Source organism: Molothrus ater, chromosome 5 (genome assembly GCF_012460135.2).
Source record: "Molothrus ater isolate BHLD 08-10-18 breed brown headed cowbird chromosome 5, BPBGC_Mater_1.1, whole genome shotgun sequence".
Taxonomy (NCBI): Eukaryota; Metazoa; Chordata; class Aves; order Passeriformes; family Icteridae; genus Molothrus; species Molothrus ater.
Genome location: NC_050482.2, coordinates 45,087,933 through 45,105,987, shown reverse-complemented (window position 1 = coordinate 45,105,987; position 18,055 = coordinate 45,087,933). Strand labels below are relative to the sequence as shown.

Here is an 18,055-nt window from a genome sequence, read left to right as displayed (position 1 = left end):
GATTTTACTGTTCGTCTCAGACTTTGGAGCTCATATCCCAAAGGTCTTCTTTTATCCACCCCTAATGTGTTACTTGCTGTCCTAAACAATCTAATATTGTGAAATTCTGCTACCACCAGCAGCCACTTTCAGATTTGTTGTACCAATTTGTTCTTCTTTTTATTATGAAGCAGCTTAAAAAAGAGTAAATTCGCTGAAATGTGTACACTTAACAGGACGCTGTCAATATAAGATTGTATTCACAGTTTGTTATTAAATGTGGATCTTTGGCATACTACTTGTTGCATTTCTCTGTTTAAATGAGAACATTGAGCAAAATTTTATTTTATATGTGAATTATGAATTTTTGGAAGGCAAAGAACTTCATGGGAGGGGGGAAAAATATAAATATATGAGCATTTCAGACTTCAGTATGCTGTGCTTGTGTTGAAGACTGCATATGTGATTCTTGGAGTCTATGAGCAGAGGAACAAGTTAGTGAGAAATAACATCAAGGGTGAACTGTCTGCATGGAGTAAGGAGAGACAGAACTGTGCGTGTTGTTATGCAAGGGCACACGTATGGCGCACCACAAAGTTCACTTACCAGCTCAGACTTGTGGCAGCATGTTTATTGACCTGGACCTTTGTAATTATGTTTGCTTACAGCTTTCTAGGGACCAAGTGCCTTCTGCTTTGTTCCTAGTTCCATCCTACTGCTTGACTCTTCAGGGAAACATCCATTCTAGCCAGACTTTTGTTACCAGACCCTGGCTGTCCTATTTCTCTAGGTGGGATGGTGTTTGAGAACTACTTTTGTGTTTAAGACTTTCAGCATTGTCCCCTTCTTCTGTTTGTAAAAAGGGTAAAATAGAGAGGAGTTTGGTAAGTTTTCATCATAAAAAATTGGACTGAAAAAGAGAAAAGGTTACAGTCTCCTTCTCCTTAGTGGGATTAGTGAAGACACTGTGGAGGAGGCCACAGAGCACACACTGATCTAGTTTTCAGATGACTGGTTCCTTTATTATTGGACTGTAAAATTGATTATGAAGTTAGCTGTTTTTCTAAAACAAAAATCCAAACAAATCCAAAGGTCCTTGTTTTTTTTCCAAATAGAAATAAAAATTGCAAAAATGTATGGGCATCAACCTCTCAACACATTCATCTTCAGTCCAGTAGAGTAATCTTGCTTCAGGGATATTGTTTTAAGTATAACTTGCATATTTCCTAAGTTTTCTGTAAGCCTTCCTGCATTTTTATGTCAGTCAATTAAACTTCATTTTCTGATTAACTGATTATTTCTCACTTTTTGTTATTTATTTTTGTTTTCAGGCTTCCTTAAGCCAGACTCAATATCGATAGAATGAAAAAATTTAAGAGAAGACTTTCCTTAACCTTGCGAGGAAGCCAGACCATCGATGAATCGCTGTCTGAGCTAGCAGAACAAATGACAATTGAAGAAAACAGCAGCAAAGATAACGGTAAGCATGTCTTTTACTTTGTAGAAAATGTAAGAATTTTGTCAGGCCCTATTCAAGTGAGCATTGCTGGGGTTTATTTAAATTTTCACAGTTGCAGCGATTTTCTCTCTAACCTTTTTTTTTCTTATATTCCACTACCCTAGTTCTTTCAACAGGTTGATATGGTATTACATACTGGTTTGGTTTGCTTTGGTATTGAACTGTTGTACAGCTATTTATCAAAAGCTACCTAAATTTACCTTTTTATGTCATGTGCACCAAGCTTATAGATGCTCTTGCAGTATATTGAAATCCATTGTATGGGTTTAGTGGGTCTCACATCAGCTTCATATGGCTTCAAATTCAGTCTGTTCTCAAAACCATTATTTAGTAATATGATTGACTAATTGCTTAAGCACTCTGTATAAAACTGTTTACCTTACATTGGTGATGCAGTGCAGTAGTCTAAATTCTGTCATCTCTTCATGTCTCTCAGGAGTACTTCTCTTCACCACTATGAAGGTGACTAGAAACATTCAGGATAACCAGCTTGTCTCTATATTCTTACATAAGTCTTTGGCTGATCCCATAGATGTGTTGGCTGCTGTAAAGTCCCCATTAGTGATGATGCCGCTTTTGGATGCAATCTGCAGTCATAATGACTGGAAGAGGTTTTGTTGCTTGTTCTGCTTCCCGGGCTGCAGCATTTAAGTCATTTTTCATCTTCAATGCTGATTAGTGTTATTTTTTGCTTTGCTGATATCTAAGATTTTTTTCATTTATCAAGAGATCTGAATTTTATTTTTGCCCCACTTCACAACAATAAAGGATTCTGAGTTTTCCCATTGAAAACTGACAGGGCCAGGAAATTTGAGTAGAGGTAGAGACAATGGAATTTGCCCTGCAGATTTTTAAAACTGTTCAAGATACATTGCATAACAAGATTTTGGAAGCAGAATTTACCTTTGGCAAAACAAAGCTAATAAGGTTTTTCATTTTTACCTTTAATCCCTGGTATATTCATTGCTGTTGTCCTGTTTTTAATATGGGCCATGCCCAGTATTTTGAGAGACAAGGTTTATTACAACTTTTTATATGTTGATATAGCAGGTCTACTCTGCAGCAGCAATTGCAGTATTTTTGCACTGATATCTGTTAAGTCGTTTTTGAGACACTGAGTTTGTCCCACATGATTTCGCTTGTATTCGCCTTTGTTACTGATGCATATTTTTTCAGACCTGTATATACTTCTGCAAGATTGATTTCATTATGTTATTAAGTGCGAAGAATGTTACTTTCACACTGAGAAATGAGCATGAAAAAATTGTTACCAGCATCAATGAGTGTACTGAACTGGGTTGCTGAATTGATTCATTGAAACTGAATCCAGGAAGAATAAAAAGATTTTACCTTAAACTGGACCATGTGCTGGGTGTCAGCTCGAGGGACAGAGAACACAATAACCTGTTTACAGAAGCATGAGCTTATGCCATCTTAAGCCATGTATAAAACCATTTGCAGCTTGTAATATTTATCTGAGAATAATCCCAGACAGTAAAACTTGGATGTCTGCATGCTTGTCACCAAACTGTGACGAGCTTATCTTGTCAGTAGATATTTAAAGTGTCAAAATAAGTAAAAAATACAATTCAAGAAAATGTTCCTAATTGCAAATTATTTATCTAGCTTTTAGTGCTCTTTTTATTTTACTTTCCATGGTAATTCATTGGCCAAAGGGATTCTTGCATATTAAAATTGTAATAATGACATATGCTATGTTTATACCTGCAGAACATTGTTGATGCCTTAGTACAGTCTTCTTGGATGCACTCAAGGTGTTGTAGAACCTCTTGAAAGAAGACAAAGAATATAAACTGTACTTTGCTGTGCCTAATCTTTAACTCATCACTTCATGTCATTAAAAAAAGTTTTACTGACACTTGCTACCTTTTCTCAGATTCTTCCAGAAAGCAGTTATTAGTACTTGTGCTATCTTTGATCTTGCAGATGTGAACAGGATACTACATTGTGGATTTTTGTTTTCCTTTGTTTTTCCTTTCTGACCCTACTTTTCTTAGAAAGAAGGGTTGGAAAATGCTTGCTGCTCTAGCTAGTCTTGCTTTTCTAAAGGATGCTCTAGCTTTCCCACAGATGAAGATATTTTGGAAAGAGTATTTTTCAGACAGACCACAGGGATTGGGCTTTGGGTAATGATTGTTGAAAAAACAGCCAAGAAATGATTTTTCTCTTCTGGTGAAAGACCAGTTTAGTAAAAAACATTGCCTGGAAAAAATCCTTCAGTGGGCATTTAAAAAAATTGCTTACAAAGGAGTGCTTTAATGAGAAAGGTTTTCCTTGGCATCTTACAAAATCACAGTGCTAAAAAGCCTGCACTAATTGTAAATATCCAACTGAGACACATGAGAGGATGTAGTCTCTTGAAGAATATTTTAAAGTGATAGCCGCACTAAGATCTTGAAAGTACATCCTTTACTGTGGTGGTGCTGATCTCAGGAGGCAGGAGTAACCATCTCCTTAGTTCTGCATTTAAGAATAAATAGCTTCTTTACCCTGTGGAACAGAGAAACAAATGTGCCCAGTTAAAAGGCTTTGAATATGTTCCTGAAGAAACTTAAAAGCAATGTCTAGTAAATCAAAGGCATGCCAGTATATTAATCTACAGAGATTTAGAGTCAGGGATACAAATAATCTTCAGAAAGCGGTTCTTCATATGTCCTTTATTTTCAAGCATTACATCATGAACTTGGGAAATAAGAGTTGAAGGGGATTGAAGCTGTACATTTTGGGTCAGAAGGCAAGACTAGATCCTGAATGCTGAAGGCCTTTAAAGCAAAATTTAATTCCATTGTTATTGTCCAATTCTTTTGTTTTAACTTTTTCTTTCTAGTAAATCACTCATCTTGTCTCCTGTCATTCCATGCTGATGGCTGTGTTCACTGAGGGTTATAATTTTATACATGCTAGTTTTTTTCCTTCCTGGGAAACAGCTGTGTTTACTGGGTTATGGAGATTGTAGAGACTGTGTCCATAGAAAACCACATCTGTGCTGACCTAGAATCCAGACTTATCTCCATCTGATTTATATCCTGTGAAATACTTATATATATAAATATTTATACAAATATGTATATAGACATACAGAGATATATTCTGTAAAAATCTTTATTATAAATTGCAGTTCAGCACTGCCATTCCAGATGTAGATCACTTGTACATAGTATTAGGGACCTTTCCTTATGGTCACCTGTTTGCAATAACCTGTGTTGTTCAGCCCCCCTGCCAAGTGTTTTTTTCTCCCAAAAAATTGCCTGTGATTTCAAGTTAACTGCAGCTCCCATCCAGAGGCTCACCTTGTCATTAGCTCCAGCTTTGAGTGGGTTGTTTCAAGATTCAAAGAACAGTACTCCTAATGTAGAACAAATTGTCCCATTTGTAGTTCACAGCCACAAAAATAGATCCATAACTTTTGATTTCTTTGCAGTGCATTGGTACCACTGAATCAGCTCCCCTTTTGTATGCAGTCTCATTTAATACACAGCCTCCTTCATCGTGTGATGTCAGTATGCATCACTCATCCATGAGCAGCAAAATGGGATTAGCAGGGATCAACCCATATTGTTCAGTGCAGTAGCGCAGAGCTGTTGCACTGAATATAGAATAACCATTGGGCTTGGGTTTTTTGGAACACCATCAAATTATTAAGTGACCAGAAACCTATATATAATTTAATCTTTCATACAAATTATGTTCACCATAATTGGCTTCTGGGTGAGGAAGCACTGCCAAATCAGGTCATAAACCATAAAAATAGAGGGACCAGTGAAATACCTAATAATATATCTGAAGCCTTATGAACTGTGGACTGTATGAAGTATACTTCGGGCTAGTCTTTCATCTAAGGACAAAAGCTTTTCTTGGTCTTTGGTGTTTCAACATACAAAACCAATTAGGTGGATTTGTTGTTTATTTTTAATTTTTCATACTAACAATGCTTGCTTTTTTAATTCTAGATTTTACCTTAATATATGTATTTTGATTAATATTAACAATATAAAATGGTAATTTGTAGGAGTTGATAACTAAATTTGCCCATGAAATTTTTCTTTGGCAATGACATACTAATGAAATCTGGCTAGAAGTGACATCCAAATCATGCATATTTAATGCCTAATTAAGTGTAAAATTTATGCAAATACTTCAAACACATATAATCTCTAGTGAAAGCAAAAAATGTGGCTGTATTGTCTAATATTATGAAATGCACTATCACAAACTCCAAGCATGCTTTTAAGAATAATTGCAAGACACATTCCAAAATACAGCCACAGCTCTTGCATTAATTTATAAGTAACTGGGAAAGCCTTCTGTTTTGTTGGGGTTTTTGGTACAGATAAATACACATGTACATAGTAAACAAAAAAAGGTGTCATTCTGATAGAAATGGCTACATGAATATGTAAAATAATACTTATCTCCATTTGGTCTCTTTTAGCTCAGTGATGTGATCATAGGATCCAGTCTCATGAACACTTGCATAATTTTTTTGTAATTTTACAGGTGTGAGTAATAATGGAAGGATCAGCTACGGTAAAGTGCGTAAGTGTTTTTTAGGTTTAAGGCATTAATGGCTAGTTAATACTCGGATAAAAGGGATGAATGTTTTTACAAATTAACACATCGCGATACTGTCTCAGAACATCCAAACGCCTTTGTAGTTTTAATCATTTCATGTCATCTTCAACAGAGCTGAGAAATTCCCATTCCATCTGCTATGTGACATTCCTTGAGTGTGGAAGGAAAACAGTGTGTTGCAACATATTTTCAAGACAGTGTTCTTGAATTGAAAATATGAGCACAGAAATGCTTACTGGTAATAAATTGGTACAATTTCTCTGTTGATGTTGGAGGAAAGTATCAGTATGAAGATGTGGGTGGGTAGAGGGAGAAGAAATCCCCAGAACTGCTAGAACTCATTCTAGAGCTACAGATTACTGTGAGTAATTGGTAGCTGTCACAGCTGAACGCTGATCCTTGTACTGTCCCTTACACTGTACTGGCAATGTTTTTATTATAGTCTGTATGTACCCTTCTGTGCTGTGGTCTGCATCCTTTTTTGTTATTACTGTTCAGTACGGTTTCTCCATCCCACGTATGCTGCACAACATAGTGTTCTTTCTTCCCTTCTGTTTTAATTTGCTTCTTCCCACAATACCTAGAGGCTCTGTTCATATGTGGAAGTGCTTATAAAGTGAAATGAGCATGAAAATTCAGTGCCTGAAAGCATGCTGCAGAGACCCATAGTCTTGGAGGGCTGTGTGGGGGCTTTGTCCACTCATAAGTGTTTCCTTAGAAGTAGAGTACAAGTTTGGCAGGAAACATAATGTTTAGATGCAGAAGTGGACTCTCTTAATACTCCAGATTTTTGTTAGTGTAGGCTCACTGATGAATTATGCAGAGATGCTTTTCAAATGGTATTCAGGTGGAGTCGTTAAGTATAGAAAAGTAAAATACACATAAGTAGCCAACACTGTTTCTGAAAGTAGGACAAAAAGGAGCCAGATCCTCTTTTCTCTGGTTTGGTTGGCAGCCTGGTCTCACAGATGTTTGCATTGGGAGTTGTCTGTGTGAATGCAAGGATAGAGGCCAGGGATACTTGTATCTTGGCTGTGGTATTGACATGCATTGAATTAAATTGTAGCTGAAGTATTTTTTCTGAAGGTTTTGGTGTAGTGTGATGCCTTTTGCTGTTACGGTTTTAAACTGATGGTGTGTTATGCTTAATATGATTTGAGGTACAGAACTACCATGCTTATGTTCCAGTATAGGTTCTGATGACCAAAAATATTATCTGAGAATTATCTTCTGAGCAGTAAATAAATAAGTCTTAAAGGCAGGGTTTTGGTTTTCAATATATTTCACTTGATTGTGATCTTTATTTTTTTTCATACCCAGAAGGCAAAACCTCACTCTGCATGAAATAACTTTGAAAGGTTTTCTATAGTGTTTTTTAGATGTCTTGATCTCATTCTTTGCCTTGTGTATTTGTAGTTTGTTTTTGTCGTTAAGACAGGAAAAAATCTGTCCTTTCTGTCCTAAATTAAAAAAAAAGTTATATAGGACTTTACACTGCATTTTAATAATTGAGGTACTTCATTTCTCAGAGGAGGTTGACAACTGTGTTTCTTCAGGGTTATATTAGCATATTTTTTCAAATGTTTTACCAGTATTTTTTGCCTTGTGTTGTGCAGGTGAGGAACATTTGCTCTGGAATGACTGCTGTACTCAAATGGATTAATTTGAGCAATGGGAGTAATCCCTTGAAGTTTTGCCAAATTTTTAAAATTGTGATATTCAGTAGTTTGAGGATTTCATCTTATTGTTTAATGAAAAACACTGGTTTAAATGGTATTGAGTGGTTGTTCTGTTTTTAGAGTGACTCAGTGTTTTCCTGGGTATCACATAACAGAATCCAAGGAAACAAACCCATAAAATAATCTATAAATACAGAGTATTTTGTAGTGTTCCTCATCCAGCTCCTGGAGAGTACATCTATAGCAAGCGTATTGCTGCTTTGGGTTATTTAAATGTATCCTCTATGGAAGCTGTCACCTGCAATCAACTAATTTTACTGAATGGGTCTGACTGCCTTACAGCAGTGTAATTAAAATTTACACAGTGCAGCATGCCAATTCTATAATATCAGAAATTCACCTGCTTACATTCTAGATTTTTTGAAGAAAAAAAGGGCTTCTTGACAACAGCTTCTTTAGCAGTTTGTTCAAAATATTTTATATTTCAAGTAAAAAAAAAATCAGGTTTTGTTATGTAAAAACTGAATAATCATTAGCAGAGCCTAACATTCAGATCAGGTAAATGAATGTGTAGTAGATGGTGCTGAAATATGAGTAACTTACATGACAGTCGCATTTGAGAAGCCTACATAAATAGTTTTAAAATGTTGTGATGATGCAGTGTAAGTTTCATGAATGCAAAGCTGTTCAGAGAATGAATATTTAATTTCACAAATGTAGATTTTTGACACTTTTCCATTCCCCATAAATTGGAAATGATAAAAAAAACCTTGGAAGTTTTCTGGAGCAAGGGTGAGGTCAAGGTGATGGAAAAGAAACTACATTGAATCCTGTCCTATAAAATCCAGTAGTGGATTCTCAAGACACTTAGTGAGATTTTCTTACACTTGAGCCAGTCCAAAGTCAAGTTGCAGCTTTAAGTGTCAAGTGAGGTTCTGCCTCCAGCCTTCTGCCAGCAGCTGTGCTCTGTATACCCCATAGTGATCTAGTTCAAAAACCTAAACCAAAATTACATTACTTTCTTGTTGGGAGGCAGGGGGAAGAACCTTAAGCCACATTTTTGGTAGAAGCAATGAATTGTGGCAGTCACAAAGATTCATCCTTACTTAGAGTATGGGACATGCCTGGATTCAATCCCCATTCTATGCCCAAATCAGTAATCATAAATGCTAAGTCTTCAATATCTCTTGCTTTGATTAGAAAATCTCCACATGTGTATTTTAACTTTATTTATATGAATTTAAAATACGTATTTATATAGTTTACATGTCCAGAATGGATAGTGATTGTGGAATCAAACGTTTATTTTTTTGCAGACATCTCTGTCAGAGATGTTTGATTTAAGGGGAAATGTCGCCTTGTATGGCTGGTGATTTAATTCCTTATTAAAGCTAGTTGAAGAAAATACCATTGCAAAATTTAGGCAGTGAAATCTCAAAAACGGCTTGGTCTCTTTGTGACATAATAGTGATACTCATGGGACATAAAAAAGAAAGACTTAGTTGAGTATGTGATAATATATATTCATAAAAAGTGTTTTAAAATGCATTTGCATTCCTAATGAAAACACTTTCTCTCTTTAATCCACCAGCTGACTGACGTGTGACAATATGTCAGTTGCTGAGGCTGTGCAAAGAAATGCCAGCAGTTCTGCAGGGTCTCTGGAGCTCAGCTTAAGTAAATCCAGTTAAGTAAATCCAGCATAGGAAAGAAAGTGGTAGTGTGGGTTTTTGTTATCATAGATGATGAGGAAAAGAAACATTGTGGATTCATTGAAAAATTGCTTAACTCAGGAATAATTTCAGGTCAAGGTTTTTGGTTAATTTAAATTGCAGTTAAAGGAAGAAGACGAGTCATCTTTATAAAATTGTTGGGTTTAGTTAATTCCTTGGACAGGTTTCTTGGTTATATACACTGCTGTTCTACTTGACTCTGCCAGTTTTCATAATTATGAAGTAAAAAAAAATCTCTTCCACTTACGTTCAAACATATATTTATGCCACTTCACAATTGATTTGTTTCAGTGGTTCATTTGAGTTGTTTTCTGGTTTTGTATGTTTGGTGGCATTGTTGTTGGCTTTATTTAAAAAGGAAAGCAGTGGTACCTCATTGAGTACAATGTTTTCTTAAAATAGGTGTGTATATTACAAAACATTTCATGATCTAGCAACTCTTCAACCATTATTAAGCCAGACTGATTGTATTTTGAGCAGCATTTTCTTTGAACAGTGCTGTTGGATTTATTTTGAGTTATGGCAACAGCGACGGAGGTTTGAACGACAGAATGTGAGAAGTACAAGAAAATGATCCAAATTATATAAAGGGCTACTCAACACTCACCAAACTTGAACATCAAGTATTACAACAGTGCACAGTCACCATGCATTGCTCAGTTTTAACCCTTGCTGAAGGTGCACACTTAAGCAAGATGACATGGACGTGGTGTTTAAAATAAGGGGGGGTGTGTTTTTATAGATATAAAACTAATATGCACATGTGGATGTTCTTTTTTTAAAGGGTGTCTATTGCAAGAATTGTTCAGGAACAATGAAAACTGTGTGGTCATCCTGTATGTTAGTATAGTTATAAATATTCTCATTGAGAATGTTTTTTAACTTCTTTCACATTGAAAGACTAGATTTGCATGATAGTTTAGTATGCTGCCTAAGAAATGAAAATGTTGAAATGGCATTGCTTGGAAGATGAGTCTAAGATTACATGATGTTGTAGCCAAAATAAGAAGAGAATATAATAACAACTGATTAAATACAATATAAGAAGAACCACTGAAAAGTCTCTGTTTCAGCTTGTTTTCTATATCAGTTTGTTTTATTGGTTTTGTAGAGTAGATTGTAGAGTAGGGTGAGGAAAGAGAGCTGGAGATAAATGGTTAATAAGACCCTTACTGGAATGGTTGTGCCAGCAGTAGCCAACACAAGTAAATGCCCAGGTGCTGCAGAAGTCTTGTGCTGTAAGGACAGCTGGAGTTCTGCCTGTCTGTTCTCCAGTCTCTGAGGGTGACATTTGAGGACAAGTACAAAGTACAGCATCGTTTCCCCAGTGTACTGTATCAGTTTCTAGCTCAGAGACTCACTGAACTAGGCAAGTCTCTGTGTGGTTAGTAACCCTGAGCAGATTGCTTGTTCAGTCTCCTTTTGACTCTTGCAAGTTTGGGTAGTTTTATCATCTTGTGGCAAGGAGTTTCCACAGAAGAATCATTTTGTGTGCAGTATGCAACCTGCCATGGCTGGCTTTTTCACTCTTGTGCTGAAGGAGGTGGTGGATGCAGCAGATTCCCAGGTGCCCTCTTCAGCCCTTCAGTGAGTCTGTGGGTTGTGTCGTGCTTCTGTTTTTGTAATCTCTGTTTTTGAGAGAGGAATACCAGATGTGTGCATGATCTCAAAATGCAGTAGATTCACACAGTGAATTTTTTAGTGGTTTTTTACTGACCTTTTAATTTCCACCATTCATTTAGCCTGTAGCTGAGTATTGAACCAACAGCAGCACATGGCTACTGAGTTATATTTACCAAGTACAGTGACACTAAAGTAAGGTATGTTTATGAATTTTATATAGGGGAAATATTAAAGACTAATCAAACCTATAATCACAGAAATAAAATTATAAGCAGTTTTTATAGATATATGTAGTAAAGGCATATAACTTTTACAGTTTAGATGCATTTTATTCAAGGCCAGACACTTGACTAAACTTGCATCTTAGAACTGCCATGTTGTACTTTAAATATAGTGATTCAACATATTTAATTCTGAAAAAAATTGATGTGAATTAAATGAAGATGTAACTTCAGAAGAAGTACTTGTGAGACTTTGGAGAGGGAGGGAGTTGAGTAGTTTTTTCAAAAGCACTTTTTTTAACTCTTGTATCTCCTGAATGCATGAAAACTGTAATAAGCAGTCTTGTAAATTAATTTCCAGCAAAGGTTTGCTTAATTTTTTTCAGTATTTGCTCCAGCTCTTGGCTGTTACTGTCACATTTGCAGGGAGGAGGCAACATAATGATAATGCAGAATTCATGCAACTGTTTCTTCATAAGCTCCTAGCATACAACAATGCACACTGAATTGTTTATAACAAATATACTTTCCAAAATGGAAGCCCACATGTTATACCATCATATGCTGTACGATCCCTCCTTTTTTGTAAATTAACATGTATCAGGATTTTAAACCCCCGCTTATAAACAGGTAGTATTAGTACTTGTCTTAGTCAGAAATACAGTGTCATGTGAGTGTTTCTGTAACCTTCACTTCATTGTCTGCCAGTAGTTATGCCTGTCCTACTATTTGACCTAAATTATTGTTGCAAAGTTTTATAATGGGCTCCACAATTTAGTACAGTACTTAAGACAGTAAAGGAAAGTAATAGTTTCCTCTGATGACAAAAGTTATTTCTGTATAATTGGATCTTATCATATCAACCATTTATCTTTCATTTTAATATAAATTTATTTGTTTATATGATGTGTATTTATCCCTATATTTGAGTTGAACTTTGCATATGTTAGGATACATATTTAGGAATTTTGTTTTTAACTGTAAAATACATACAAATTTACCAGTGCCATGAGGAAAACAGATTTTTTCAGTCATCTCTATGCATCACACTGTCATGTTAGTAATGAACATAAAACTCCATCTCTACGCAGACATTCAATGTATTCATAAATTCTGGCCTCTTTTGCAGAGTTCATGAACTGCACAGTTCATGAAGGTAGATTGCTTTTAGCATGAGTAGACAAAAGCCATAACATACAAGGAACTATTCATTTGTTCACCACTGCATCTAAACTCAGTGTGAGGTGTTTAGACTAGAAACTTAATCAAATTCAAATTAAATTAGCGAGAAAGTTGGAAAGCCAAAAGGAAATGTTAACTTACCAAAAGCAGCAGTTGTGCTGAATGTGAGCCTGTGTCCTGTCATGTGGACATAGTAACAGATTCTATTGAAAATTAATGGGGAATTGGCTGCCTGCTGCCCTAGGATAAATTTTCTGTTAAAGGCATGCAACAAGGAAGCTGGTTCCACTCTTAAGTCAAAAGGGTGATGCAAGTGATTCGAACAGAAATGAGCGTTTGGGACAGAGATATGCAGGGGTTTGAAGACCCTGGCCATGCTTTACAAACGTATACACAGATGTATGGTGTATTTTTCCTCATGTTCAGCCACTCCAACACTGTGTTTATGAAGGATGCTAATGAAAGAGTGCAGGCAGGTTTGTAACAGTGCTGACACGTCCTTTCTGGTTTTGGTCTGTAGCATATTTTTTCCCCCAGGGGTTTTATTTTTTTCCCTGCAGCAGATGAGTTAATGTTTTTTGTCTTTTTTTGTCTCACTGTGTTGTTCATGTTTATATGCAAAAATTCCTTGTATAATTATTTCTTAGGGTCATTCACCTGTCCTTGGGTAATTCTGTCTGTGTACTCCTGTCTCTGCTTTAGACTAATCATTATAATGTATCTAGAAGGTTTTTGTATATGTGAGGAGAGAGGGTGTTCCCTTCAGGATCCTGTTTTCCTTAGGTTATTAGGCATTTGTTGCTCTTCCTTTCCTTTACCATTGAAATTCTGCTTTCCATAAAATATGTTCTCCTAGCTATATTATTCTTACTCCCCTTTTTTGGAAGGTAAAGGAAGATTTTGGGATCCCTGCATGTGGGTATATAAGGTGGAGTGATGAAATAGCATCCCAACTGCTCCCTGTCCCAAGAGGCATGAGTGAAGCTCTGAGCACACCCTGGGAGCAGTGGCTCCAGTGGGTGCTGCTCCATTCAGTAACACTCACACTGTGGTTGCTCAGTGTGTGGCTGCTGCCTTCTCTGTCTTCTGAATAATAACAAACATGAATCTGTAATGTTAAAAAGAATCAAATAATGGAAAAACAAAATTACTTGAATCTCAACTGTTCTTTGGGCATAGCTTCTGTTCTTTTTCCTAGTATAGGGAGAGTGCTTGCATGTAGCTGCCAGATGACTCTGATCTCGTTTCTGAAGTGAGAGTATTTCATCTTTATTTTCTTGTATGAATGACTTCATTGGTGGCTCTGCTAAGTCCACTGTCATGACATCAGTGCAAGTGGGCATCTGTTCTACTTCTTTCGGGGGTAAAAAAAAGCCTCATGTTTTCAGAGTTAGCCTGCTTCTAGGACCATGTCTATCCTTGAGGGCTATTCCATGTGTGAGGAGTCAGGTTGCTGAGGGAACATGAATACCCAGATACTGCTCACACTTGTAAATGAGATGTAAAAATTTCTAACACTTCATTCTTTTAGAAAGTGCTTATCAATGATAATAACTTTTTTTAAAAAAATCTCTGTGAACCATCTGAAACACAAACCAGTAGAAAGCCAAAATAAAAAATTGAATGCTTAATTTTTTTGATACCCTGGAAATTAATAACTTTAATTACGGCATGACAGCCCTGGGAGGTATAGACAGCTATGGTTACTTCTAAAGATCTCCAGTGGTAAGGCTTTGGTATTAGTGACCCACAAGAATTTTGAGGGGGAGAATATTTTCGAAGGCTTATAGTTGAATTTGCTCATCACAGTTGATCTAACAGCTGTCCTGTTTAAAAGTAAAGATGAAGCATTGTGCAGTAAGACAGAAGAAAATAATTACACTGTTCTGGTTTTATTGACATTCTAAGACTGTATATTCAGGGCATTTACTTGTCCAGCAGCAGAGTGACAGGATTTAGTAAAATGAAGTTTGGGTAACACTTAATGCCATGTTTTGTACTTGTTTGTCAATGGAGAAATGGCCATAGTATGGTGGTCTGCTGTTAGCATGAAAGATAATTTTACCAGACTGGTGATTTCCTGTTTACTAACTCTTTTCTTCTTTCTTTTTTTTTCTTCTGGCATGTTCCTGACAATCCTCCTTACTTGTGGCAATGAATATTTTGATCCTTGTGAACTGTAGAGCCTATTGTGAAGAATGGCAGGCCTCCAACGTCTCACAGCATGCACTCATTTCTCCACCAGTACACGGGATCTTTCAAGAAGCCCCCTTTACGGAGACCACACAGCGTCATCGGGGGCAGCCTCGGCTCTTTCATGGCAATGCCCAGAAATGGGAGCAGATTAGGTAATTTCCTGCATTGATTGTTTCAAATAATTTTTCTGTGAAAAATAGTGTTGGTATTGATTCATAGCAAGAGGTACAGATACTCTTACTGCTTTCATAAATCTCTCAATATGCAGTAATTTTTTCTGGAGTTTGAGAAATTTGTTCTTAAGGCACTGAATGTCTGTTAAGATTTTCAGGAAGAAAGCAATTAGAAGAGCACACAGAAACACCCCTGAATTTTTTACAACTTTAAAAGTTGCAAAAGTATCAAAATATTCTTTCCTAATACTTTGAAAGGAACCCATGTATCCACCTCAGTTAAGCATTGGCAAGAAGTACAATAAATGTACTATGAAAAAAAACAGAGGATAATCATCCTATATGTGGAATTTTAAAAGAACTGCTGTATTACATCTCATTATTCTAGAGAAAAAAATGTTTATTTCAGTACAAATTCAGGCAACTCAGTGATAATTACCTTTTTGTTGTGGTCCTGAGCTGTTTGTGCTTCTGTGAAGCAAATAAGTTATGAATTTTTTTTTTCTTCAAGTGATTTGTCATGTTGGTGCCTCCAGTCACCATTAATGTTTTATCCTGTTTTTATGTTATTTTAAATTATGCTTAATTAATTGAAAATAGAAAATGAGAGCAAGTCACAGCTTAATTAGAGTTTTTATTATTTTGCAATCTCCTGCCCTTCTTTAGAAGTGTGATGAACTGATGTTTGAGATTAAGCTAAGAATTTTCAAGATAGTAGTCAAACCACTTATATCCTCCTTTGGTGTAATACCACTCATCATGTTCAAAAAAATCCCTTTTTACTGCTTGAGTTACCATTCCAACTGAAAAAAGATGTATATCCTTTTGACTTTACTCTAGCAGCTGCTGTTACCACACAAGAAAATGGGTTTTAATGTGCATGGTTTGACTACTCTATCAGTTTCTGATTTCACTCAAGTCCTGTAAACAGTATTTGCTTTTTCATTTTTGCCAAACCAATAATTAAGTTGCCAAGAATTTAACAGAAAGAGAGAGTTTTTTTTAAAAAATTGTGTAGTTAGAGGAATCTGGTTTTATCTGAATATGTAGTCTTTATGGATTATTTGTCAAACTGGATACATGTAAACTAAGTACAGGAGCAGCAAAGATGTGTTTGAGTACAGAGGTGCCTGTATGCTCTCACTTGTGTTGCCCTTAACAAGAATTTCTAATTTTTTTAAGTGGTATGGAATAGATGTATGTACAGAGTGTATCATGGAATCCCAGAATGGTTTGGGTTGGAAGGGACCTCAAAGGATCACCTAGTTCCAACCTCTCTGCTGTGGGCAGGGACACTTTCCACTGGGCCTGGTTGCTCAGTATGTCTATGTTAAACACATCTTTTTGCTTTGGATATGATAATGCCTTTTTTAAAACTCCTTATTTGGTGGAAATACAAGGTACTTGTGCGTGTTATCTAGCAGTAAAAAACAGAAGTACAGGTATATGCAATCATAATTCCTCTTTCTGCTCCTTTTTCACATCTTTCTTTATTTTGTTCCTGCCATATGAGAATGGCTATAGCTCATCAGGAAGCTGAGGTTTTTTCTATTGGGATAATGGCATCAGAAACAAAATAGTCAAATATGCTGCACTGCATGAGACTTTGCTTTCTTCATCCACCCTCTTTTCTTTACAGTTTTTCCTCTATTTTGTAGGTAGAAAAGTGGTATCAGAAAGGTATCCTTGAAATACAAAATCATGTGAGGTAAAGGATGGTTATTTCATTAAAGAAAACCAGATTGAGACCTGCCACAAGTGCATCTTCATGTTGCCCATGTTTGAATGAGATTATCACTATAAAAATTAATTGAGAAGCCCAGGAGGATTTTGGAGTTTCATTTGCTTTTTGAGCGTTGAACTTGAGTTTCTGCAGTTGTGATAATGTGTAAAATGCCAAAATGCCTTAAAAATAATTTTTATTTGGAAATTCTCTGTTAGCTTTATATTTTGTAAAATGCTGTGTAAAGGAAAAATTTTTGAGCTATGCCTTTTTAAGAAAATTTTTTAGCAATTTTAAACTTCAGTATTTAGTTACCAGAATGATTTTAAATAATAGAAGTGATTTTCGGACCAGATTGTGAAACTATTGAATGAGGGTTTAACTGATAGATTCTTTTAGTTCAGTTACATCTGTTCAGCTTCTACAGTCTTGTACCTCTGGAAACATTTAGCTGCTGCAGTCCATGATGAAGCCAGAGGTAATAAACTTTTTTTGGACCTGACCTGGCTGAATGCAGAAGGAATCCAGCTGTCTTTGTTCCATATTTATATTAACATCACCTCTGGAGAGGCTCCTGGAATGTGCAGAGTTAACTGAAGTTGGCCCTGCTGGTGAACTGCAGTAACAGCCAGGAGAGAGTTAATCCTTCCTTTTGCCAGTTGTGTTGATACAGTTATGGAGAAGTTTTGTTTCATTTTGTCATAAATATTATTTGAAAGGAATGATGTTTCCATACAGCATTCCATAGTTCAGTAATGGTAATGGCAAAGGCAGTTTCTCACTATGGTCTTCCTCAATTTGAATTATCACTGAAATTAATCATACAGTGTAGCCACTTCATAGAAAAGTAAGCTTTGGAAAAGTGCACCGTGGAAGAAATCTGTTATGCAAGTCACACGATTATTTTTGTAATAATTTGAAGTAAGGTGGAAAGATCATGCAGTCTGACTCAGTACTAATTAGTGACTTTGATTATGGCTCACTTGGAGGAGTTCTCATTTGCTGCACCGCAGGTTCCCTGTATTAATTCCTTCTGTGGTGCGTTCCTCACAGCAGAAATGAGGACAGCCTTTTCCTTTAAATGTACTTCTGTAGTTTCCCTGTTATATTGTAGTCATCTGCACCTAGCTTTTCATTACATGGCCATTCTGGATATTTAATGAGATATGTAGAGTACATTAAAATAAATAATCTATGTAAGAGAATGGCTTGGTATTGCAGTGAGATCAATTCAATACATTATTGAATGATTAAAACCTCTGAAGACTATGCAAGCAAGCTTTCATGCAGGTAAACCTGTCTATAGAAAGGCTTAGAGAAATTAGGGAAATATTTTAATGGTTTTCATCATTGCTTATTTAAGCATCATTGTGCACCTGTGTAAAAATGATTAAAATGTCTGGGTTAATGCCTTAGTCTGGGGTTTATGCCATT

The 18,055-nt window shown here is 36.1% G+C and overlaps 1 protein-coding gene across 3 annotated transcripts in view; it reads left to right on the top strand.

Annotated features, from left to right (window-relative positions):
* The window catches only part of CDK17 (cyclin dependent kinase 17), a 90,980-nt gene that overhangs the window by 34,801 nt on the left and 38,124 nt on the right, over positions 1–18,055 (top strand). For 2 of the 3 annotated variants that reach the window (XM_036401090.2, XM_054514953.1), the window contains exons 2-4: positions 1,311–1,459; positions 6,017–6,055; positions 14,713–14,877. In XM_036401090.2, coding sequence (XP_036256983.1) covers positions 1,342–1,459; positions 6,017–6,055; positions 14,713–14,877 — 322 coding nt within the window. In that variant the 5' untranslated portion in view covers positions 1,311–1,341. The remainder of the gene's footprint in view (positions 1–1,310; positions 1,460–6,016; positions 6,056–14,712; positions 14,878–18,055) is intronic. The other variant, XM_036401091.2, reaches the window with a different exon arrangement.